This window comes from Mus pahari, chromosome 19, assembly GCF_900095145.1.
Source record: "Mus pahari chromosome 19, PAHARI_EIJ_v1.1, whole genome shotgun sequence".
NCBI classification, from domain to species: Eukaryota; Metazoa; Chordata; class Mammalia; order Rodentia; family Muridae; genus Mus; species Mus pahari.
Genome location: NC_034608.1, coordinates 19,662,533 through 19,680,136, shown reverse-complemented (window position 1 = coordinate 19,680,136; position 17,604 = coordinate 19,662,533). Strand labels below are relative to the sequence as shown.

At 46.4% G+C, this 17,604-nt stretch overlaps 1 protein-coding gene across 2 annotated transcripts; it reads right to left on the bottom strand.

Moving 5' to 3' along the window:
• Positions 1–2,624: 2,624 nt before the first annotated feature.
• LOC110337149 (zinc finger protein 235-like) lies at positions 2,625–11,855 on the bottom strand. Of its 2 annotated transcripts, XM_021219906.2 has the most exons (4): positions 11,574–11,855; positions 10,771–10,828; positions 8,848–8,974; positions 2,625–5,555 (listed from the first exon to the last, which is right to left on the bottom strand). In XM_021219906.2, the coding sequence occupies exons 2-4, from the start codon at positions 10,783–10,785 to the stop codon at positions 3,589–3,591; spliced, it is 2,109 nt and encodes a 702-aa protein (XP_021075565.1). In that variant the 5' UTR covers positions 10,786–10,828; positions 11,574–11,855; the 3' UTR covers positions 2,625–3,588. The 2 variants fall into 2 exon arrangements, with proteins under 2 accessions (XP_021075565.1, XP_029387629.1); XM_029531769.1 differs by lacking the exon at positions 11,574–11,855 and having other exon boundaries at positions 2,695–5,555; positions 10,771–10,906.
• Between the last annotated feature and the right edge of the window lie 5,749 nt (positions 11,856–17,604).

Genomic DNA, 17,604 nt, shown 5'->3' with positions numbered 1-17,604 from the left:
GGTCATTTCCTGACTAACTCTATGCTGCTACAGAAATAACAAAGAGAATACAACAACACATAATGTGAAGAAAAATTACCACACCAATGTCCACTCACCACAGATAGTTGCAGAAAACCTGATCTCAGAATCTGCTCTAACTTGTACCTCAGATTATTGAGCAAACCTTAGAATATTGTGTCACAGAGTCAAGAGTATAAACCGTACTTATTCCATTTCTATACACCCATTCAATTCATCTGAAGCAAATGATGCCCAGTACAGAACTACAAAGGGCTTTGTCATTTGTGGCTTCCTAAACGGAAGTGCTATGATTCGATTTGGGGATAATGTGACATATTACTACCCAAAATACATTCCAGGGTGGTATGAAGACATCAGGAGTCTATATTTATGGCTTTGCTGAGTCAGCTTACACCTGCTTGTGACTTTTGCATTTGAATCATTAATGATCTCTGTGAGAACCATGACTCTTGGGAACCCACTATAACAATAATTTTCTCTTCCTTTAGGAATTAATAAAATTAAAATGTATATAAACTTTAAAAAATTTAAATTAGTATACCAGTTAAGGAGCCATGCTGTTCTTACAGAGGACCCAGGTTTTGCTTCTAAAATCCACACTGGACAGCTCACAACCACATATAACTTTAATTCTGGGGACTCCAACTCCCTCTGGCATCCCTTCTGAAGCAACTGCATATATACACGCACACACACACACACACACACACGCACACACACAGGGAGGGGAGGAAGGTTGAGGGGGATTAATAAATATTAACAAAAATATTAAAACTAGTATACAAAAGTATTGGTACATTGCATAAAATGCTCTCTCAAGAATAAAAAGATGGCCCAACAGTTAAGAGCACTGGCTGATTTCCCAGGAGACCAAGGTTCAGGTCCTAGCATCTACCTGGTGGCTCAAAACTATCAAAATCTCCAGTCCCAGAAGATCCAATGCCCTCTTCTGGTTTCCATGGGCACCTCATCCAGATATATTGTTCAGGTTTAGATCAACCCAGGGCTTCCTTGGAGTTCCTGATTAAACTATGAAAGAAACCTAGGCCTGTGTGCTTACTCAAGAGCAGAATTAGCTGGGAAGGTTTGGGGCTGAGGCCTGAGATGCAAAGGAGTTAAGGTTTCCCTTCCTGGGAACTTGGCTCTTCTCCTAGAAGAGATGAGTTGTCAGTCCAAAGGTGCAATGCTCTTTACACACCTGTTCCCCCTGTGCAGACTGCTTCATTAGCTTCCTGCTGATGCTGACCTATTCCTCTCTGGAAATAGCCCATAAGATGCTGTACAACCCACCACCACCTCCTCTTCTTTTATTTTTTTCGTTTTTATTTTATTTTACTTTTTTTTGATTTTTTGAGACAGGGTTTCTCTGTATAGCCCTGGCTGTCCCGGAGCTCACTTTGTAGACCAGGCTGACCTCGAACTCAGAAATCTGCCTGCCTCTGCCTCCCAAGGGCTGGGATTAAAGGCGTGTGCCACCACGCCCGGCTGTTTGTTTTATGTTTGTTTGGCTTTTAGAGTTTCTCTATGTAGCTCTGGGTATCCTGGAACTCACTGTAGACACAAGGCTGGCCTTGAACCCACAGAGATCCACCAGCCTCTGCTTCCTGAGTGCCAGAATTAAAGGGTTATTGCACCACACCTGACTATGGGGATGAGGTGGGTTTGTTTGTTTGTTTGTTTTTGGTAGGATCTCCTTTAAATTCAGGCTGGACTAGAAATCATTGTGTACCTAGAGACTACCTGGTAGTCCTGGTCCTCATCTCTTCAAAGCCTATGCCACCACACCCTGAGGTTGTTTATGTTCTGCTCAAGGGTTGGCAACAAGGTGTTTTAATATTTTTCGAAAGTTCTCAGCCTTCAGATACCTTGCTTTTCCTGTCCTCTGCTTCTCTCCTCTCCACCATGAGTCTCTAACTATCCAAACAGTATACTCCATGTCATCCTACTCTAGGATGCTTATGTTCTTCAGTTTTGGGGTTTTACTTTTAAAAAAGATAGGAAATCATGTAGCCCAGGCTAGCCTCAAACTTGCTCTGAAGTTGAGAAAAGCCTTGAACTACTTACGCTTCTGGTTCTGCCTTTCAAGTGCTAGAATTGCAGGCATATACCTCCATGCCTGCCTTAGTTTGAGTTATTTCTATTGCCCTACAATTGCAAGTCTCTGATATATTTTTCAACTATGTTGAGCATAATCTTTTACAGCTATTGAGCCAGAGTCTCACTTTGAAGCCCAGGCCGGCCTCAAATTCACGATCCTCCTGTCTAAACCTCCTATTTGTGTGTGCACCACAATGTCAGACACAGAAGCATTTCTTTTTCACCAGAGGCAGGGTTTCTCTGTGTAGCCCTGGCTGTCCTGGAACTCACTGTGTGGACACCAGGATGTCTAGCCCTTCCTGCATCATTACTGCACACCCCTTACTATCAGATGACACAGTAGTACCCTCCTGGACCCTTGCTCTTCAGAGCTCTGGAGGTGTAAACAATGACTCTGCTCTTTATCTGAAATACAACCTTAGAGAATCTGTGGGAGCAGCACAGATAAGTCTAAAAATTCAGGCAACTCTGGATTGGAGGGAAAGGATGAGAGACAACTCGTGAACAATTCAAGTTTACTAAGAACCTTTTTGTCATCAGCAAATACTTTGTAAAAAACATTTGCAGTAGTGATTACAATAAAAAAAGCTCTTCCCTCAATGAATTCAGGGCCCCAAATTCCAATCAAATAAGTTTCAGTTCACCTTATTGGGCAGATAAATATGGAATTTTCAAAAAGAGCATGGCTTTAGTCTATTAAGTAGAAATACTCACTCATCCAGTACAGAGTCGCTACGCCGTGCTAAGCACCATGCTAGAGAGGCAGGTCTCACACTGCAGACTTGACTGGGCAGCACCATGCCTCAAAGAAGCTGACTAAGGGCTCCTTACAAGATTACTGGGGAATACGAAGCAATATGAATGCAGGGTTGAAGGTTGACAAGTGTTTTCAAATTTGAGCCTTACTTACAGGGGCTTTTCTAACTTGCTCTAGGAATGGCTGGGTCCGGAGCCACATGCAGCTCTGCACAGCAGATACAGAGAGGAGCTTCCTATGAGGAAGGGATGCTTCAGTCAGCGGCGGTTCTGCCAGCCACCAGCTGTGGTCAAAGTACTTCTTGCAGCCTTTTTGGAGACTTGGATGGATTCTGAGATTTCCTGCTCCATCATATCCTGAGGGTGGCAACCTTACAACTCTTGTACATGGTAACAATACATTTATGGAGCAATGATCCTCTCATACATAATTTCTGACATTTCTAAAGAATTGATCTCCCAGCTGGGCACACACTCAGCACTCAGGAGTCGAAAGCAGGTGGATCTCTGTGAGTTCAAGGCTAGCCTGGTCTACAGAGCAAGTTCCATGACTGCCAAAGAAATCTGGTCCCGACCCCCCCCCCAAATAAAATAAATAAAAGAAAAAATAAAAAGAAAAAAAATCTCTCAAAGAGAAGAAATAATCCTGGTGAAGTCTCCTGAAGCCCCTGGGGTGGGGAAGCAGCATGGAGCCCACCTAATAGAACAGACCTAGGGATTCCCGGCACTGTGGACCCTCTGGTGGTAGACCAGGTGTGATCTCTGACTGAAGCCCTTAGAGCAGATGCTGCAGATGTAGGGCCTTTCCCCAGTGTGGACCCTCTGGTGAGTGTGGAAGTGTGAGGCCTGACTGAAACCCTTCCCACACTGCTGACATGTGTAGGGTTTCTCTCCTGTATGGACCCTCTGGTGAGCAGTAAGTCCTGCACTCCAGCTGAATTCCTTCCCACACTCCTCACACTTGAACGGCTTCTCCCCGGTGTGAATTATCTGATGAACTTGGAGATTGGATCTCTGACTGAAGGCTTTCCCACACGTGTCACATTTGTAGGGCCTCTCCCCTGTGTGCACCCTCTGGTGGGCCTGGAGGTGCGAGGCCTGACTGAATCGCTTCTGACATGCATTGCATCGGAACGGCTTCTCGCCAGTGTGGACACTCTGATGGGCCTGCAGATTTGAGGCCTGACTGAAGCCTTTCCCACACTCCTCACATTTATATGGTCTCTCTCCAGTGTGGACCCTCTGGTGATTGTGGAGGTTCAAGCTCCAGTTGAAGCGCTTCCCACACACATCACATCTGTACGGCTTTTCCCCAGTGTGAACTCTCTGGTGGGCTTGAAAATAAGAGCTCTGACTGAAGCCCTTTCCACACACACTGCAGCAAAATGGCTTCTCTCCAGTATGGACCCGCTGGTGGCTTTGGAAGCTTGAGGCTGAACTGAAACCCTTCCCGCACTCTTCACATTTATATGGCTTCTCTCCTGTGTGGACCCGCTGATGGCTGTGGAGGTTGAAGCTCAGGCTGAAGCGCTTCCCACACTCGTCACACTTGTACGGTTTCTCCTCAGTGTGGACTCTCTGGTGGGTGTGGAGGTTCGAGCTACAGCTGAAGCGTTTGCCACAGTCTCCACACTTATATGGCTTCTCTCCTGTGTGAATTCTCTCGTGGGCCTGGAGGTGTGACCTCTGTGTGAAGCCCTTCCCACACACCTCACACTTGTAAGGTTTCTCTCCAGTGTGGACTCGGCAGTGAATGTTGAGATCTGTGCTTCGGCTGAAGCCCTTCCCACAGTTGTCGCAGCAGTAGGGCTTCTCGCCAGTGTGGATGGGCAGGTGAGCATACAGGTGTGAGCTCTGGTTAAAGCTTTTCCCACACTCAGGGCAGGTATAGGGCTTCTCCCCCGTGTGCACTCTCTGGTGAGTCTGCAGATTTGAGCTCTGACTGAAAGCCTTGCCACACTCTTGACACCAGTAGCGCTTTCTTCCTGGAGGGACACTTTGTTGAATGACACTGGAGCTATAACTAGTGTCCTCATATGTACTTTGTACAGGGGACTTATTTCCTAGGAGGGCCTGCTGAGTCTCCAGACTGGGGCTGTCAATGAAGGCGTCTTGGCCCATGCTGCACTGGTAGGCCTTCTGTTCTGTGTAGACAGGAGACTGGGTGAGGGATGACATAGGAAAGATGACTTTATCACAGTCACCGCTGCTGTGGACTTTGTCTCTTTTATGTAGTATATTGTTATCTTGATGGGAAAAGCAACTCAGAATGTCAACACCGAGAGCCAACAGCTGAGACTTAGTTTTCACCAGAGTCTGAGGACAGTGTTTCCCATGGTTCCGTCTCTCACTAAAATGTGCTTTACTCCAAGAACTCTGAGCCCTCCCAGACAGAAATTCCTGATTTTTGGTAATGCTGGAATGGTCACTTGTGAGACTCTCCAGACAGCCATCATCCTCGGAGACCTGGAGGGGCTCTTCTGTTCCCCCATGGCAGGAGGAGGGACATTGCTTCAGGAAGTGAGAACTCTTTCCTTGAATGTTTACTACAACATCTGGAGTGCTGGCCAGTTTCTTGACATCATGGCCTGTCATATGCCAGCATGGAAGCCACCCCAGTGAAAGGCGCCTTAATCCTGTTGAGTCAAGAGTGTCCATCTTGTTTGGACTCTGACTTCCTAAAAGAATAGAGAATAGAAGGTGATATCAGCAAGGATGGGGACTTTGAAGATCTGAGTCCTCATTTCTCTCTGGAAACATTAGCTAAACACCAGCATCACAAAGTGTGCACTCTCTCAAGAGCAAGCCACTGTTGACCATGGTAGGAAATTTGTGGTGAACCCAGGAGGGAAGGCTCAGGGCACCTTCAGCATCTACTGAGTACCTGCCTCATAAGGCCTGTGTGTAGCTGTGCAGATGGATAATGGGAAGGAAGAACTTTACAGCATTTTTGGCATTTTTATTTGAGCAATGGTATGGGCTAGAATACACACGAGTCTTAACTCCTCCTGAGACTGGAGGGAACAGAGAAAACTAGAGTGACCTGGTACTACGCTGTCTGATGGGGGTACCTGACTGGGAGCCAAGATGAGAGAGTGTAATGGGAAGGCACGGGAGCTTCAGAGGCTGAGGGAAGAAAAGAGGTGTACAGGGATCCCAGGCACAGCAAAGGCCCGACATCCAGCTTGAGGAGGCATGTTTGAGAACATGTGTATAGGAAGAGACTGAAATAACCTCAGCACACAAGCTCACTTGGAAAATACAAGAGAGAGAAAGCATTAAGATTGAAAGATTTAAACTACTCAAAACACACTGCAGCTTAGGGAAGGGCTTTTCTGGGGTGAAAAAGGCAGGCTGCAAGGGCAAGAGCGAGTGGGTTTCTTTAAACGCCTGCTCTACAACCTAAGATCACGAGGCTCACAAAGGAAGCAGGAAGAAGGGCTTAAAAAAGAAGGGAGATCTCAGCTGCCAATCTAACACAGCAGATGTCATGATAGAATAACAAGGGTTGCTACGCTATCATACAGCCGCCCCACCCCCCCACCCCGCCCAGAGGAAACGAGAAAATGACCTGAGAGCAAACTATCAGGACAGGAAACAACAGTGAAAGGGACAACTTCTGAAGCTGAAAACAGAAACAAGTCAAGTAGAAGACCCATGTTGCCAGGATGCAGCTTGGCAGCTCCCATGACACATCAGAATAGTTAGTATAAGCGGGAGAAAAGTAGAGGAATGAAGTTGCGGGTATGTATGTGGGTGGGCGGGAGGGGATGCTCTCGTGAGGAACAGGAAAGGCTTTCTAGGGATGGCTGTTGCTGTTGTTGCAGCTGCACAAGGGGCATGGGCTTCATGGAACCCTTGCTTACAAGTGTGCAAACACTCAGGATTTTGGTGTGTCACCACAACCAAAATCTGTGGTAACGAGTCCGGTGGTACTCAGACACTCAGAGGCAAGTGTAGACGATGGAGACTGAGCAGCAGACACATGTAAAGCAGCCCCTCAGAGCTGGATCTGTGAGGACTTCTCAGCAGACGAATACAGAGAAAGAGGAGGCTGGTATCCTACCTGGAAAGAGAACTCTGAGCAGAGAGAAGCAAGCAACAGCAGCTAAGACACAAAGATAGAAGTAGGAGAAAAAAAAATGGAGATCAGCAGAGCTGGAGTGTGAGGCCCTAGGAAGATGGGGTACCAGCCTGTTACCCTAGTGCTTGGGACACTGAGGCAGGAGAATCACAAAATTCTGGGCAAGCCTAGGCTACATAGCTACACCTTGCCACAAAACATTGAAAAGCAACTTGATTTTACTGAGGGAAAATGGAGGCCAACAGTCTGAGGTAGGGAGGGGTGCAAAGGAATCTTCAGTTGGGGGGGGGGGAGAAGCACCTTCAGAAGAGTGGAAGAAGGGCTGGGCATCCGCTGGCTGAACTTACCTGTTTGAGTCAAGGACACATGAAAGAGGTTGTGGAAATTCCCTGCAGCTAATGAAAGTCTCAGAGGCCAGGCGGGTGGGAGGATTGTCCCTGTACTATGTGACGCTCGGGAGGTGAAGCCTGGATTGCCTTGGAGACCCCATGAGGTCAGAGGTGCCAGAGCTGTGGGAAGCCTGTCAAGGAAAGCTGCTAACAGGGAGTGGGACCAGCCAAAGGGAAAGAAGTGTGTTGCAGTCAACGGAGCTGAAAGGAGTTGGAGGTCTGTCATCAGTCATAGAGATGCAGTTTGGGCTTTGCTCTCCTGGATTCTGTTCTTGTTTTTGGTTCAGTATTTCCTCACTAAGCTCCTTTTCCTCCCTTTTAGAAAAGTATACTCCATGCCATTATATGTTGGATTATATGATCTGCTTTTTGATTTTGATTTTATAGAAGGATATATTTGAGAAATTTCATGAGTCTCAGAAGAGAGTTTGAACTCTGGACTTTTTTTTTTTTTTTTACAAGTAATATTTATTTATTTATTTGTTTGTTTATTTATTTATTTAGGTTTTTTCGAGACAGGGTTTCTCTGTGTAGCCCTGGCTGTCCTGGAACTCACTCTGTAGACCAGGCTGGCCTCGAACTCAGAAATCCACATGCCTCTGCCTCTCGCGTGCTGGGACTAAAGGCGTGTGCCACCATGCCTAGCAACTCTGGACTTTTAAACAGGGTTGAGAATGTGATAGACTCTGGGGACTTTTGTGGTTAGACTGAACGCAATTTGCATTCTGCTATGGCTACAAGACAGGGAGTGGAATGTGGTGGTTTGAATAGGTATGGCCTCCATAGACTCCTGTGTTAGAATGCTTGATCTATAAGGAATGTGGAGGACTGACAGATATCAGAGGGTGTGGCCTCGTTGGAAAAAATGTGTCAGAGCGGGTGGACTTTGGAGTTTCAAATACTCAAGTCAGGCCCAGTGTCTCTGTCTTCTTGTTCCCTTTAGATCTGAATATAGAACACTCTGCTACCATGACTGACTGAATGCTGCTATTCTCCCTACCATGGTGACAGTGGACTAAACCTCAGAAACAATAAACAAGCCTCAATTAAATGCTTTCCTTTGTAAGAGTTGCCATGGTCATGGCATTTACTGAAACGCGCGCACACACACACTCACATTCACAAAGAAATGCTTACAATTTTTATTTAAAGCACAGCATCTATGTGTAAAATTCAATTGTAAAAAATAAAGTGGAAGCCAGAGAGATGGTTCAGTGATTCAGAGCACTGGCTGCCCTTCCAGAGGACCCAGGGTATGTGTGCAGCACCCACATGCTGGCTCACAACCATCTGTAACTCCAGTTCCAGGGGATCTAATGCCCTCTCTGGCCTCTGTGGGCATCATGAAAGAATGTGGCACAGACACACATGCAGACAAAACACTTACATGTACGTAAAATACAAAATAAATAAACCTAAAAGGGAAACAGTGGAGTGCAACAGACACATGGAATGTGAACTTCTGACATCACCAAGGACACAGGGCCCCGTCCTCACCCACTGCCAGGAGATTCAGGAAGTTCTCCAGCATCACATCGTGGTACAGCTTCCTCTGAGCAGCGTCCAGCAACTCCAGCTCCTCTTCACTGAAGACCACGGCCACATCCCTGAACGTCACTGCCTCCTGTGACAGCAAACACATGCCACCTCAGATTCATTCCTGATGTCACTGGGTCTGAACAACTGTTTATACAGAGCCTGTTGTCTCAGTTAGGGTTTCTATTGCTGGGACAAATCACCATGAACAAAAGGCAAGTTGGGGAGAAAAGAGATCATTAGGCTTACAATTCCATATTTCTGCTCATTATTGAAGGAAGTCAGGCCAGGAACTCAAGCAGGGGCAGGAACCTGGAGGAAGGAGCTGATGCAGAAGCCATGGAGTGGTGCTACATACTGGCTTGCTCAACATGTTTTCTTATAGAACCCAGGACCATCAGACTGGGGATGCGCCCTCCAACAATGATGATTAATTAAGAAAAGGCCATACAGCTGGATCCTATGGAGGCATTTCCTCAACTGAGGCTCCTTCCTCTCTGATGACTCTAGCTGGTGTCAACTTGACACACAACACCAGCCAGTACACCTATTCACCCCTTTCCACAGCTACAGAAGGGACAGAGGCAAAAAGAGAAAACAGTACAAGGAACTTGGTGCCATTTCCACAGCTGGGTCAGCAGGTCCACCACCATTAAATGGGAAGTTACGGATTCCAACCCATGTCTGGAGTAACGTACTGACTCTGTACTGTTAACAGCTGACAATGCCCTGCTCCTTCTGGGCAGTACAGGTCAGGTGTGTCTTCATTCCCAAATCCAACTGCTCTGAATGACATTCCACGGAGGACAACATCATTTACAATGTTTTGTGTTGTGCAACATTACGAGTTTTAGAGTCAGAATACTTCATTAGTAAATACTTCATCTGTTCTTTCTTGATGCCAACCCCAGAAGGTGTGCAGATGGTGGCAGCCAGACGCCCCCCTGGTTATTCAGGAGATGAATTTCACATGCAGGAAATGAGGGTGGCCAGTGATCTGTGTGCATGTCCGCACACACGTATGCATACACGTCAGAGTACTTATGTACATGAGGGTGCACATGCATGTAGAAACTAGAAGACAGCCTCTGGTGCAGGCCATCATTTTTTTTTGCAGGGGGATAGTGCCTTTCACTGGCCTGGAACTTGCCAAATAGGCTAGGATGGCTGCCAGTGAGCACCAGGGATCTGCTTGCCTCCACAGGGTCCCAGAAACAGGAGACCTGCTTCGGCGAGGTGGAAGAAGAAAGCTGGACTCCCAAAACGTATCCTGTGATATCTGCATGCACTCCTTGGCATGCTCACAACCAACCCCCTCACACAATAATGGCAATACAAAATTTTAAAGTAAAAATATAATTCATAACCCACATGAGTATGGAGACCTCATACTGAATTGCCAAATAAAATTAGGCAAATGGTGGAAAAAAATTTTTAAATGTAAGTGAACTAAAGGGGTTTTTAAATGTATGCGTATACCATCTGTCTGTGTGTAAATGTGTGTGTGCAGGTGCCCTGGGGGGCCAGAAGAGAGCGTTGGACATCTTTTAATTAGTTGGAGTTATGGGCAGTTGTAAGTTATCAGGTGTGAGTGCTGGGAACTAAACTGAGCCAGTGCTCTTAACTACTGAGCCATCTCTCCAGCCCACTTTTTCAAATTCTTTTTATTTATCCTCTTACACTTTCCTGTGTGCAGTGCACTCTGAGCACATGTCCCCACTGTCCTCTCTTACCCCTCCTCCTTCCAGACCTTTCTTCTCAGCAACTTCCCCTCTCCCTTCATGCAGTTCAGAGAGGCTTGGCTGCAGAGCACCTGCCCAGCATGCAGGGGTCCTGTTTCCAATCCCTAGCACTGTGGAGATGGGGGGAAGCCACCCGACTTACCTGTGACTTGGTCATTGTTCTCTTCTCTTTGAGACAAGGCAGGGCTCTGGGAAGCAAGCTGGGGGAGGAAGGGCTTCGTGAGAACACAGCTAGGACAGTTGGTCCACGTGGCTTCCTCAGCTTCTCCATCAGCACCAAGGGCTGTGTGGGCTGGCCAGGCTTTCGAACCCACTTTCTACTAATCGGTAGTGTAAGGCTCCAGGTGACCAGGTCATGAGTGCCTCACTTCACTCACAGCAAAGGGTTAGACAAACCCACATTCTCTATTTCTGGCAGCTTCAGGGATGCCACCTTCACAACGCTGCCTGTAGTGATGGGCTTCCCAGAAGAACAAACGTTTAAGAAGCCCTGAACTCTGTGATGAACGCTGTGTCATAACTGACCACCACTATCTAAGGGTCTGTTAATGTGACAGCTATCTTACATGTAATTATTTCCATACACAGGAGTGAAATCCCCACTCCTATATTCTCTCGCTCTAAAAATTTTAAATTCTAGTAAACGTTGCTCATCTTCAAGAGCCTCCACAAAGTTTCTTTTTTCACATACATGAAGATAATCACCAATAAAAAGCTAAACCCTCTCTAAGGAAAGGGGAGTTTGGCCCTGCGATATGGCTCAAAGGGTATGAGCGACCACCTGTGTTCAAGTCTTGGAACCCCACGTGGTGAAAGGAGTGACCCTACTCCCACAGGTAGTTTTCTGACCTATTCCTTTTATGAGCTGTGGCACCGTCCCACCCTTTAAATAAATAAACAAAGAAATATATGCAAAAAGATCACATCAAAACCAGAGTTGCGTACCACTTAAGGCTTTAGGACAGTGCCATCTGTCATCACCGTCCCTCTGACAGACTCCCGTGGGAAGCTAGACTCTCCCCGGGGCTCCACAAGCAGCTGAGATGGGTCCAGGAATCCCGGGCAGCGCCGTCTCAAGCAGAACCCAGCTAGAGGGGACCGGTCGCCGCCAGTGATGCCCCTCTTCTCCCCGGAGATGCAGACTCGGTCCCCGAGAGAACACACCGAAACAACAGCGCACAGAAGGGTCGCTGCTGGATGTCACCTCATCAGAAGCACTGCCAGGCAGCCCGGCCTTGCAGCAGCGGAAATTACCTCAGCCGCCGCTGGCGCTGGAACTACAATTCCCAGAATGCATCAACGGAAGCGCCTAGTTCTGTGCTTTTCCGGGACTACATTCCCCAGAATACTAAAGCCTCCATATGTCCCAAGCTCTTTTAACTGGCCTGTGAGCCTTGGAAATCGCTTTTTGGGAGCTCGCTCACCTGGGGGTGCTTTTCAGTTTCTTCATTTTTGAAATACCAGTAAAACATCTATGGATACTTTTTTATTTCTGTTGTTTTTCTTGTTGTTTTTTCCCGAGACAGTTTCTTTGCGTAGCCCTGGCTCTCCCGGAACTCTGTAGATCAGGCTGGCCTCAAACTCAGCGATCCCTCTGTCTCTCTCTCCCAGGTGCTGGGAAGAGGTTAGCACCACCATGCCCAGCTGTGGATCCTTTTTAAGAACATTGAAATCCCATTTTATATTGCATTATAAAAGCTAAAACTTCAACTGCTCAGCTATAGGAGCCTGATTCAGCAGCAGAGGCAGAGCCCCTGAATAGAATCCTCCAGTCACAGTGTGGGTAGACCACAGGGTGTCTGGGTCACTATTCTACTGCAATGAAGAGACTCCATGATCAAAGCTTGTTTAAGAGGCTTACTCCATTAACATGGCAGAAAGCATGGCTGCCTGCTATTTCTAATCATTCAAATACATAGACGTATGGGGGCCCGCTGTTATTCAAACCATCACACCCTGCTCCCTGTCCCAATAAGCCTTTGCCCATATCATAATGCCAAATGCATTCAGCTCAACTTCAAAAGCCCCCACCGTCTATCACAATCTCAATATTGTTTAAAAATCTAAATGTCAAACTTTTATGATACTCATGGCAATCTCTTCATTGCAATCCCCTGTAAAATCAAAATCAAAAAGCAGATCACATAATCCAACGTGTTATGGCACAAAATATACTTGACCATTTCTTAATGTAAGGAAGGCGGTATGTGAGAAAATACTGGACCAAAGCAAGACTGAAAACCAAAGGTGGAGGCCAAACTCTGCATCTCCACGCTGATGTCAAAGCACTCTTCAGCTGTTTTACTCTTTCGGCTTTATTGGTTGTAACACACTTGTCTCTCTCAGGCTGGTTTCACCTCAGTCTGCAGCTCTCCTCAGCTGGGATCCCATGGTTCTGGCATCTTCAACATCTTGTGGTCTCTGACATAATCCCCATTCACAGCCTTACGCAATGCCCTCTCTTGGCCTCTATGCAGGAACTCTCCTACACTACAACCGCCTTCAGCACATTTCCTTCGTTACTGAGGGAGACTCAAAAAAACGCTTTTCTTGTATCCTTGACTCTAAAGCCAGACTCAAGTGGCCAAAGCTGCCATGCTCTGCCGCTTGATGGTCTGGACCTTGGCCCCATCCAATTACATTTCCATCATCTTTCTGTAACGGATGGTCTCCCTCAATGCTCAATCTTTTCCTTTACGTCTTCTCACAAGCTGGAAGCTTCGCTGGGTGGGGTCTTGCCCTGAGGCCAGCACTCCCTTTATAGCATCCAGAATCAGGATTTTCCTTAAACCTCCAGGGTGCTCCTTTTCTCCTCATGCATATTTCTTTCTGTCTGGCTTGCTCCTCTTCATGCTGGATCTCCATGAGAGCGACTGCTAATAACCACAAGACACAGTCAACACAGGCTGTCTGGAAATCTCCCCTGCTTATGCCAACAATACAAAACTCATCAACTTAGCTTCAGGCAGATTTTTAGGATGAGGGCAAAAATCACCCACTTTATTTTTTCCCTCAGAAAATGACTAGAATGGCTTAGGCCACGTATGAATACTGTTTGTCTCTGAAACTTCTTAAGCTGCCCGCCCCCCAACTCCCGCAGCTCAAATTGCCCTTGTTTTTGTTGTTGTTGTTGTTTTTGGTTGGGTTTTTTTGGTTTTGTTTTGGTTGGTTGGTTTTGGTTTTGGTTTTGGTTTTTCAAGACAGGGTTTCTCTGTATAGCCCTGGCTGTCCTGGAACTCATTTTGTAGACCAGGCTGGCCTCGAACTCAGAAATCTGCCTGCCACTGCCTCCCGAGTGCTGGGATTAAAGGCATGTGCCACCATGCCCGGCTTCAAATTGCCCTTGGCACTGTCTTGCATTCTCCTCTTAGGATGATCCACTAAGCTCTACTAATCAAAAAGCATCTAATCACTTTTGTAGTCGAAATTCCTAAAACCTTCCATATCCCTTCAACAAACAGCATGGTCAAGCTTGTCACAGCCATACTCCAGTCCCTGGTACCAACTTCTGTCTTGGTCACTGTTCTATTGCTTCGAGGAGATAAGCATGTCCAAGCAACTCTTATAAAAGGAAGCATTTAACTGGGGGCTGGCTTACATTTTCAGAAGTTTAGGCCATTATCAGGGCAGGAACACGGCAGCAGCATGGTGCTGAAGAAGGAGCTGAGACTTATATCTTGATCCATATGCAGAGAAAGAGAAATGGACTCACATGTGCTTTTAAAATCTTGATGCTCATACACAGTGATATACTTTTGCCAAGAAGGCCACACCTCCGCATCTTTTAAATCCTTTCAAGGAGTTCCACTCCCTGAAGACTAAGCATTCAAATATATGAGCTATGGGGGCATTCTCATTCAAACCACAGCCTGCCTAGAATCCCCCAGTGAAGGGCTGGGAGCCTGGCTCAGTGGTAGTACTGACACCTGATGTATGTGATGCCTGTATTTGTGCCATAATTACTCTTCTTCCAAACACACACACACACACACACACATACACACACACACACACACACACACTCACTAACTGGAAGCAAAGGGTAAGTAAAACTGGAACAGCTGTTTTCTTGAGTGCACCAGAGACCAGGCTTAAGAAACACTGGATTCAACTCATAGCCAATGCTGTGTCCTTGGATATCCATCACCCATACAACCTATAGATACAACAAAAAAGAAGACTGTTTATTGATTCTCACAATAAAAGCAAAGTGTCATATTGGAGCTGGCAAGAAGACTCCATACCAGCTAGCCTGAACTCTTAGTGTGGCAGAAACAAGAGACCCTGCCTGTGGCCTGCAAATGTCTTGGCAGGTACAGGCCTGGGGACCTGAGTTCAATCCTTGAAACACACACAGTGGAAGAAGAGAAGTGACTCTGTCATTTACATCTGCCTCTATCATAGGTGTTGCAGCACACTGGTGTACACACACACACACACACACACACACACACACACACACACACACACGGGCATGCACACATAAATTAATAGATAAATACATAGATAAAGTAAATGACATATTACAGTAAGATGGCTGACTTCGTCTCAGCGAGGCTGACAGTCCACGTCAGAGCCAACCGTGTTGCAGCCATGTGTCAGCTTCTTACCAGGAGGACAGTTCAACTCAGTGCTGCTCTCATGTTCCACCTCCCTCCCTAAAACATAACAAAACCAGGTCCATTTACCACGGAGGGTGTAGGAAATCGAGTCTCAGAATCTGCTCTAGCTTGTAGCTCAGGTTATTGAGCTAAGTCTAGAGTACTGTGTCAGAGACAAGAGTATGAACTGTATTTACTCCACTGTTATACACCCATTCAATTCTTCTTAAAGAGGTTCAGCGTGTGTGTGTGTGTGTGTGTGTGTGTGTGTGTGTGTCTGTCTGTCTGTCTGTCTGTCTGTGTCTGTGGGTACAGGTGCCCTTGGAGGCCACAAGTGGATGCCAGATCCCCTTGGGCTAGAGTTACATGTGATTTGTCAACTTGAAGGGAAGAGGGAGCCTCAACTGAGAAGATGCCTCCATGAGACTGGGCTGTATGCAAGTTTATTATGAAAATGAATATGATGAAATGAAGCATTAATAATGAAATGAAGCATTTTCACTATTAGTGGTTGATGTGGGAGGGGTCCAACTCACTGTAAACGGTGCCACCCCTGGGCAAATGTTCCCCGGGCATACAAAAAGGCAAGCTGAGCAGTCAGGCCTGGCTTTTGATCCCAGCACTCGGGAGGCAGAGGATGGGGGGAATCTGTGAACTTGAGCCCAGACCGGTTTACACAGTGAATTCCAGGACAGTCAGAGCTCTATCTCTACAAACAAACAAATGCCTAGCAAGCCATGGACAGCAGCAAGCCTGTTGGCAGTGTTCTCCCATGGTTCCTACTCAGGCTTCCTTCAGACATTGACTGTGATTGGCAGGTCCAGTTCAGATATACCATTTCTTACCCAAGATGGTTTTGTTCAGTGTTTATCACAGTAACAGAAACCAAACAAGAACTGGAAGTTCTCTCCTCCATTTGGAAATGTGTCCAATAATCATCAAATTTAATGACTCCAGGCATTCCTGATCTCAAGTTTCCCTCAGCAGCAAGGAGCCTGTGAGTCTTTTGTGTGGGGATTTCTAAGGACAGCTGATATCCAGCCCTCCATAGGAACACGTATGAGTGTGTATATATAGAGAGAATATATGGCTTGCTGCCGTCACACAAAGTCAGCAAAGTGGCCTCTGAAAGTGTAATCGAATCACAAAGATACAAAATTCACACATGGCCTGTAGTGAGCTAGCCCACCACGGAAGTTGTGGCATGGTCAGTGACAGCTGTGCATCTGAAATTAAAAGTTTAAGTTTTTTTTTTTTTTAAATTAAAACTCATGTAGACCAGGCTAGCCTCAAACTTGTTCTGTGGTTGAGAAAAGCTCTGAACTGCTAAACCTTCTTGTTCCACCTTCCAAGTGCTGGGATCAAAGGCATGAACCTACATTCCAGGATTGGTTGGGTAATTCCTATTGACTTATAGTGAAGTTTTCTGATACATTTTTCAGCTATGTTAAGCATAATTTTTGTAGTTGTTGAGACAGAGTCTCACTTTGAAGCCCAGGCTGGCCTGGAATTCATGATCTTCCTGCCTAAACCTCCAAATTGTATGTGTACCACCATGTCAGACTTAAGGTTTTTTTTTTAACTGAGACAGGGTTTCTCTGTGTAGCCTTGGCTGTCCTAGAACTCACTCTGTAGACCAGGCTGGCCAGGAATTCATAGAAATCCACCTCCCTCTGCTTCCTGAGTGCTGGGACTAAAGACTTATACCACAGCTGCCCAGTCTTCCTAGAGCCTTGAGTACAATGATTAGTCATGGCTAATCTCATACAGTAAGTTTGAAGCAAGCCTGGGCTACACAATTCCCTGATAATGCCAGAACCCAGTCTTTCCTAATTGTCATTGTAGTTATTGGCCTGCTGTCTCCTAGCAATAGATCGTCCTCATTTCTCAAGCAAAGGCTACATAGCTTGGAGACAGCTATGATACAGAATTGGTGCTTTTGCCTGGAAATGGGTGCACCTGCTTTGCTAGAGTATTGTAATTGATCTGGCCAGGAATTAGGCTAGAATTGGGTCTAGTTAGATAGATAGATAGATAGATAGATAGATAGATAGATAGATAGATAGATAGATAGATAGATAGGGATAGAGATATAATTGCAAGACAGGTTTTCTCTGTGCAATTCTGGATGTCCTGGAACTCTATCTGTAAACCAGGCCTGCCTCAAATTTAAGATAAGCACCTGTCGCCGGGTGTGGTGGTGCACACCTTTAATCCCAGCACTCAGGAGGCAGAGGCAGGTGGACTTCTGAGTTTGAGGCCAGCCTGGTCTACAAAGTGAGTTCCGGGCTGGTGAGATGGCTCAGCAGGTAAGAGCACCCGACTGCTCTTCCAAAGGTGCAGAGTTCAAATCCCAGCAACCACATGGTGGCTCA

Bases quoted from the DNA above. Each gene is read 5' to 3' on its own strand.
- LOC110337149 (XM_029531769.1), bottom strand. From the start codon at position 10,899: ATGGAGAAGCTGAGGAAGCCACGTGGACCAACTGTCCTAGCTGTGTTC. The intron at 8,975-10,770 runs GTAAGTCGGGTG...TTGCTGTCACAG, and splicing joins GAACAATGACCAAGTCACAG to GAGGCAGTGACGTTCAGGGA. The intron at 5,556-8,847 runs GTGAGGACGGGG...CTATTCTTTTAG, and splicing joins CCTGAATCTCCTGGCAGTGG to GAAGTCAGAGTCCAAACAAG.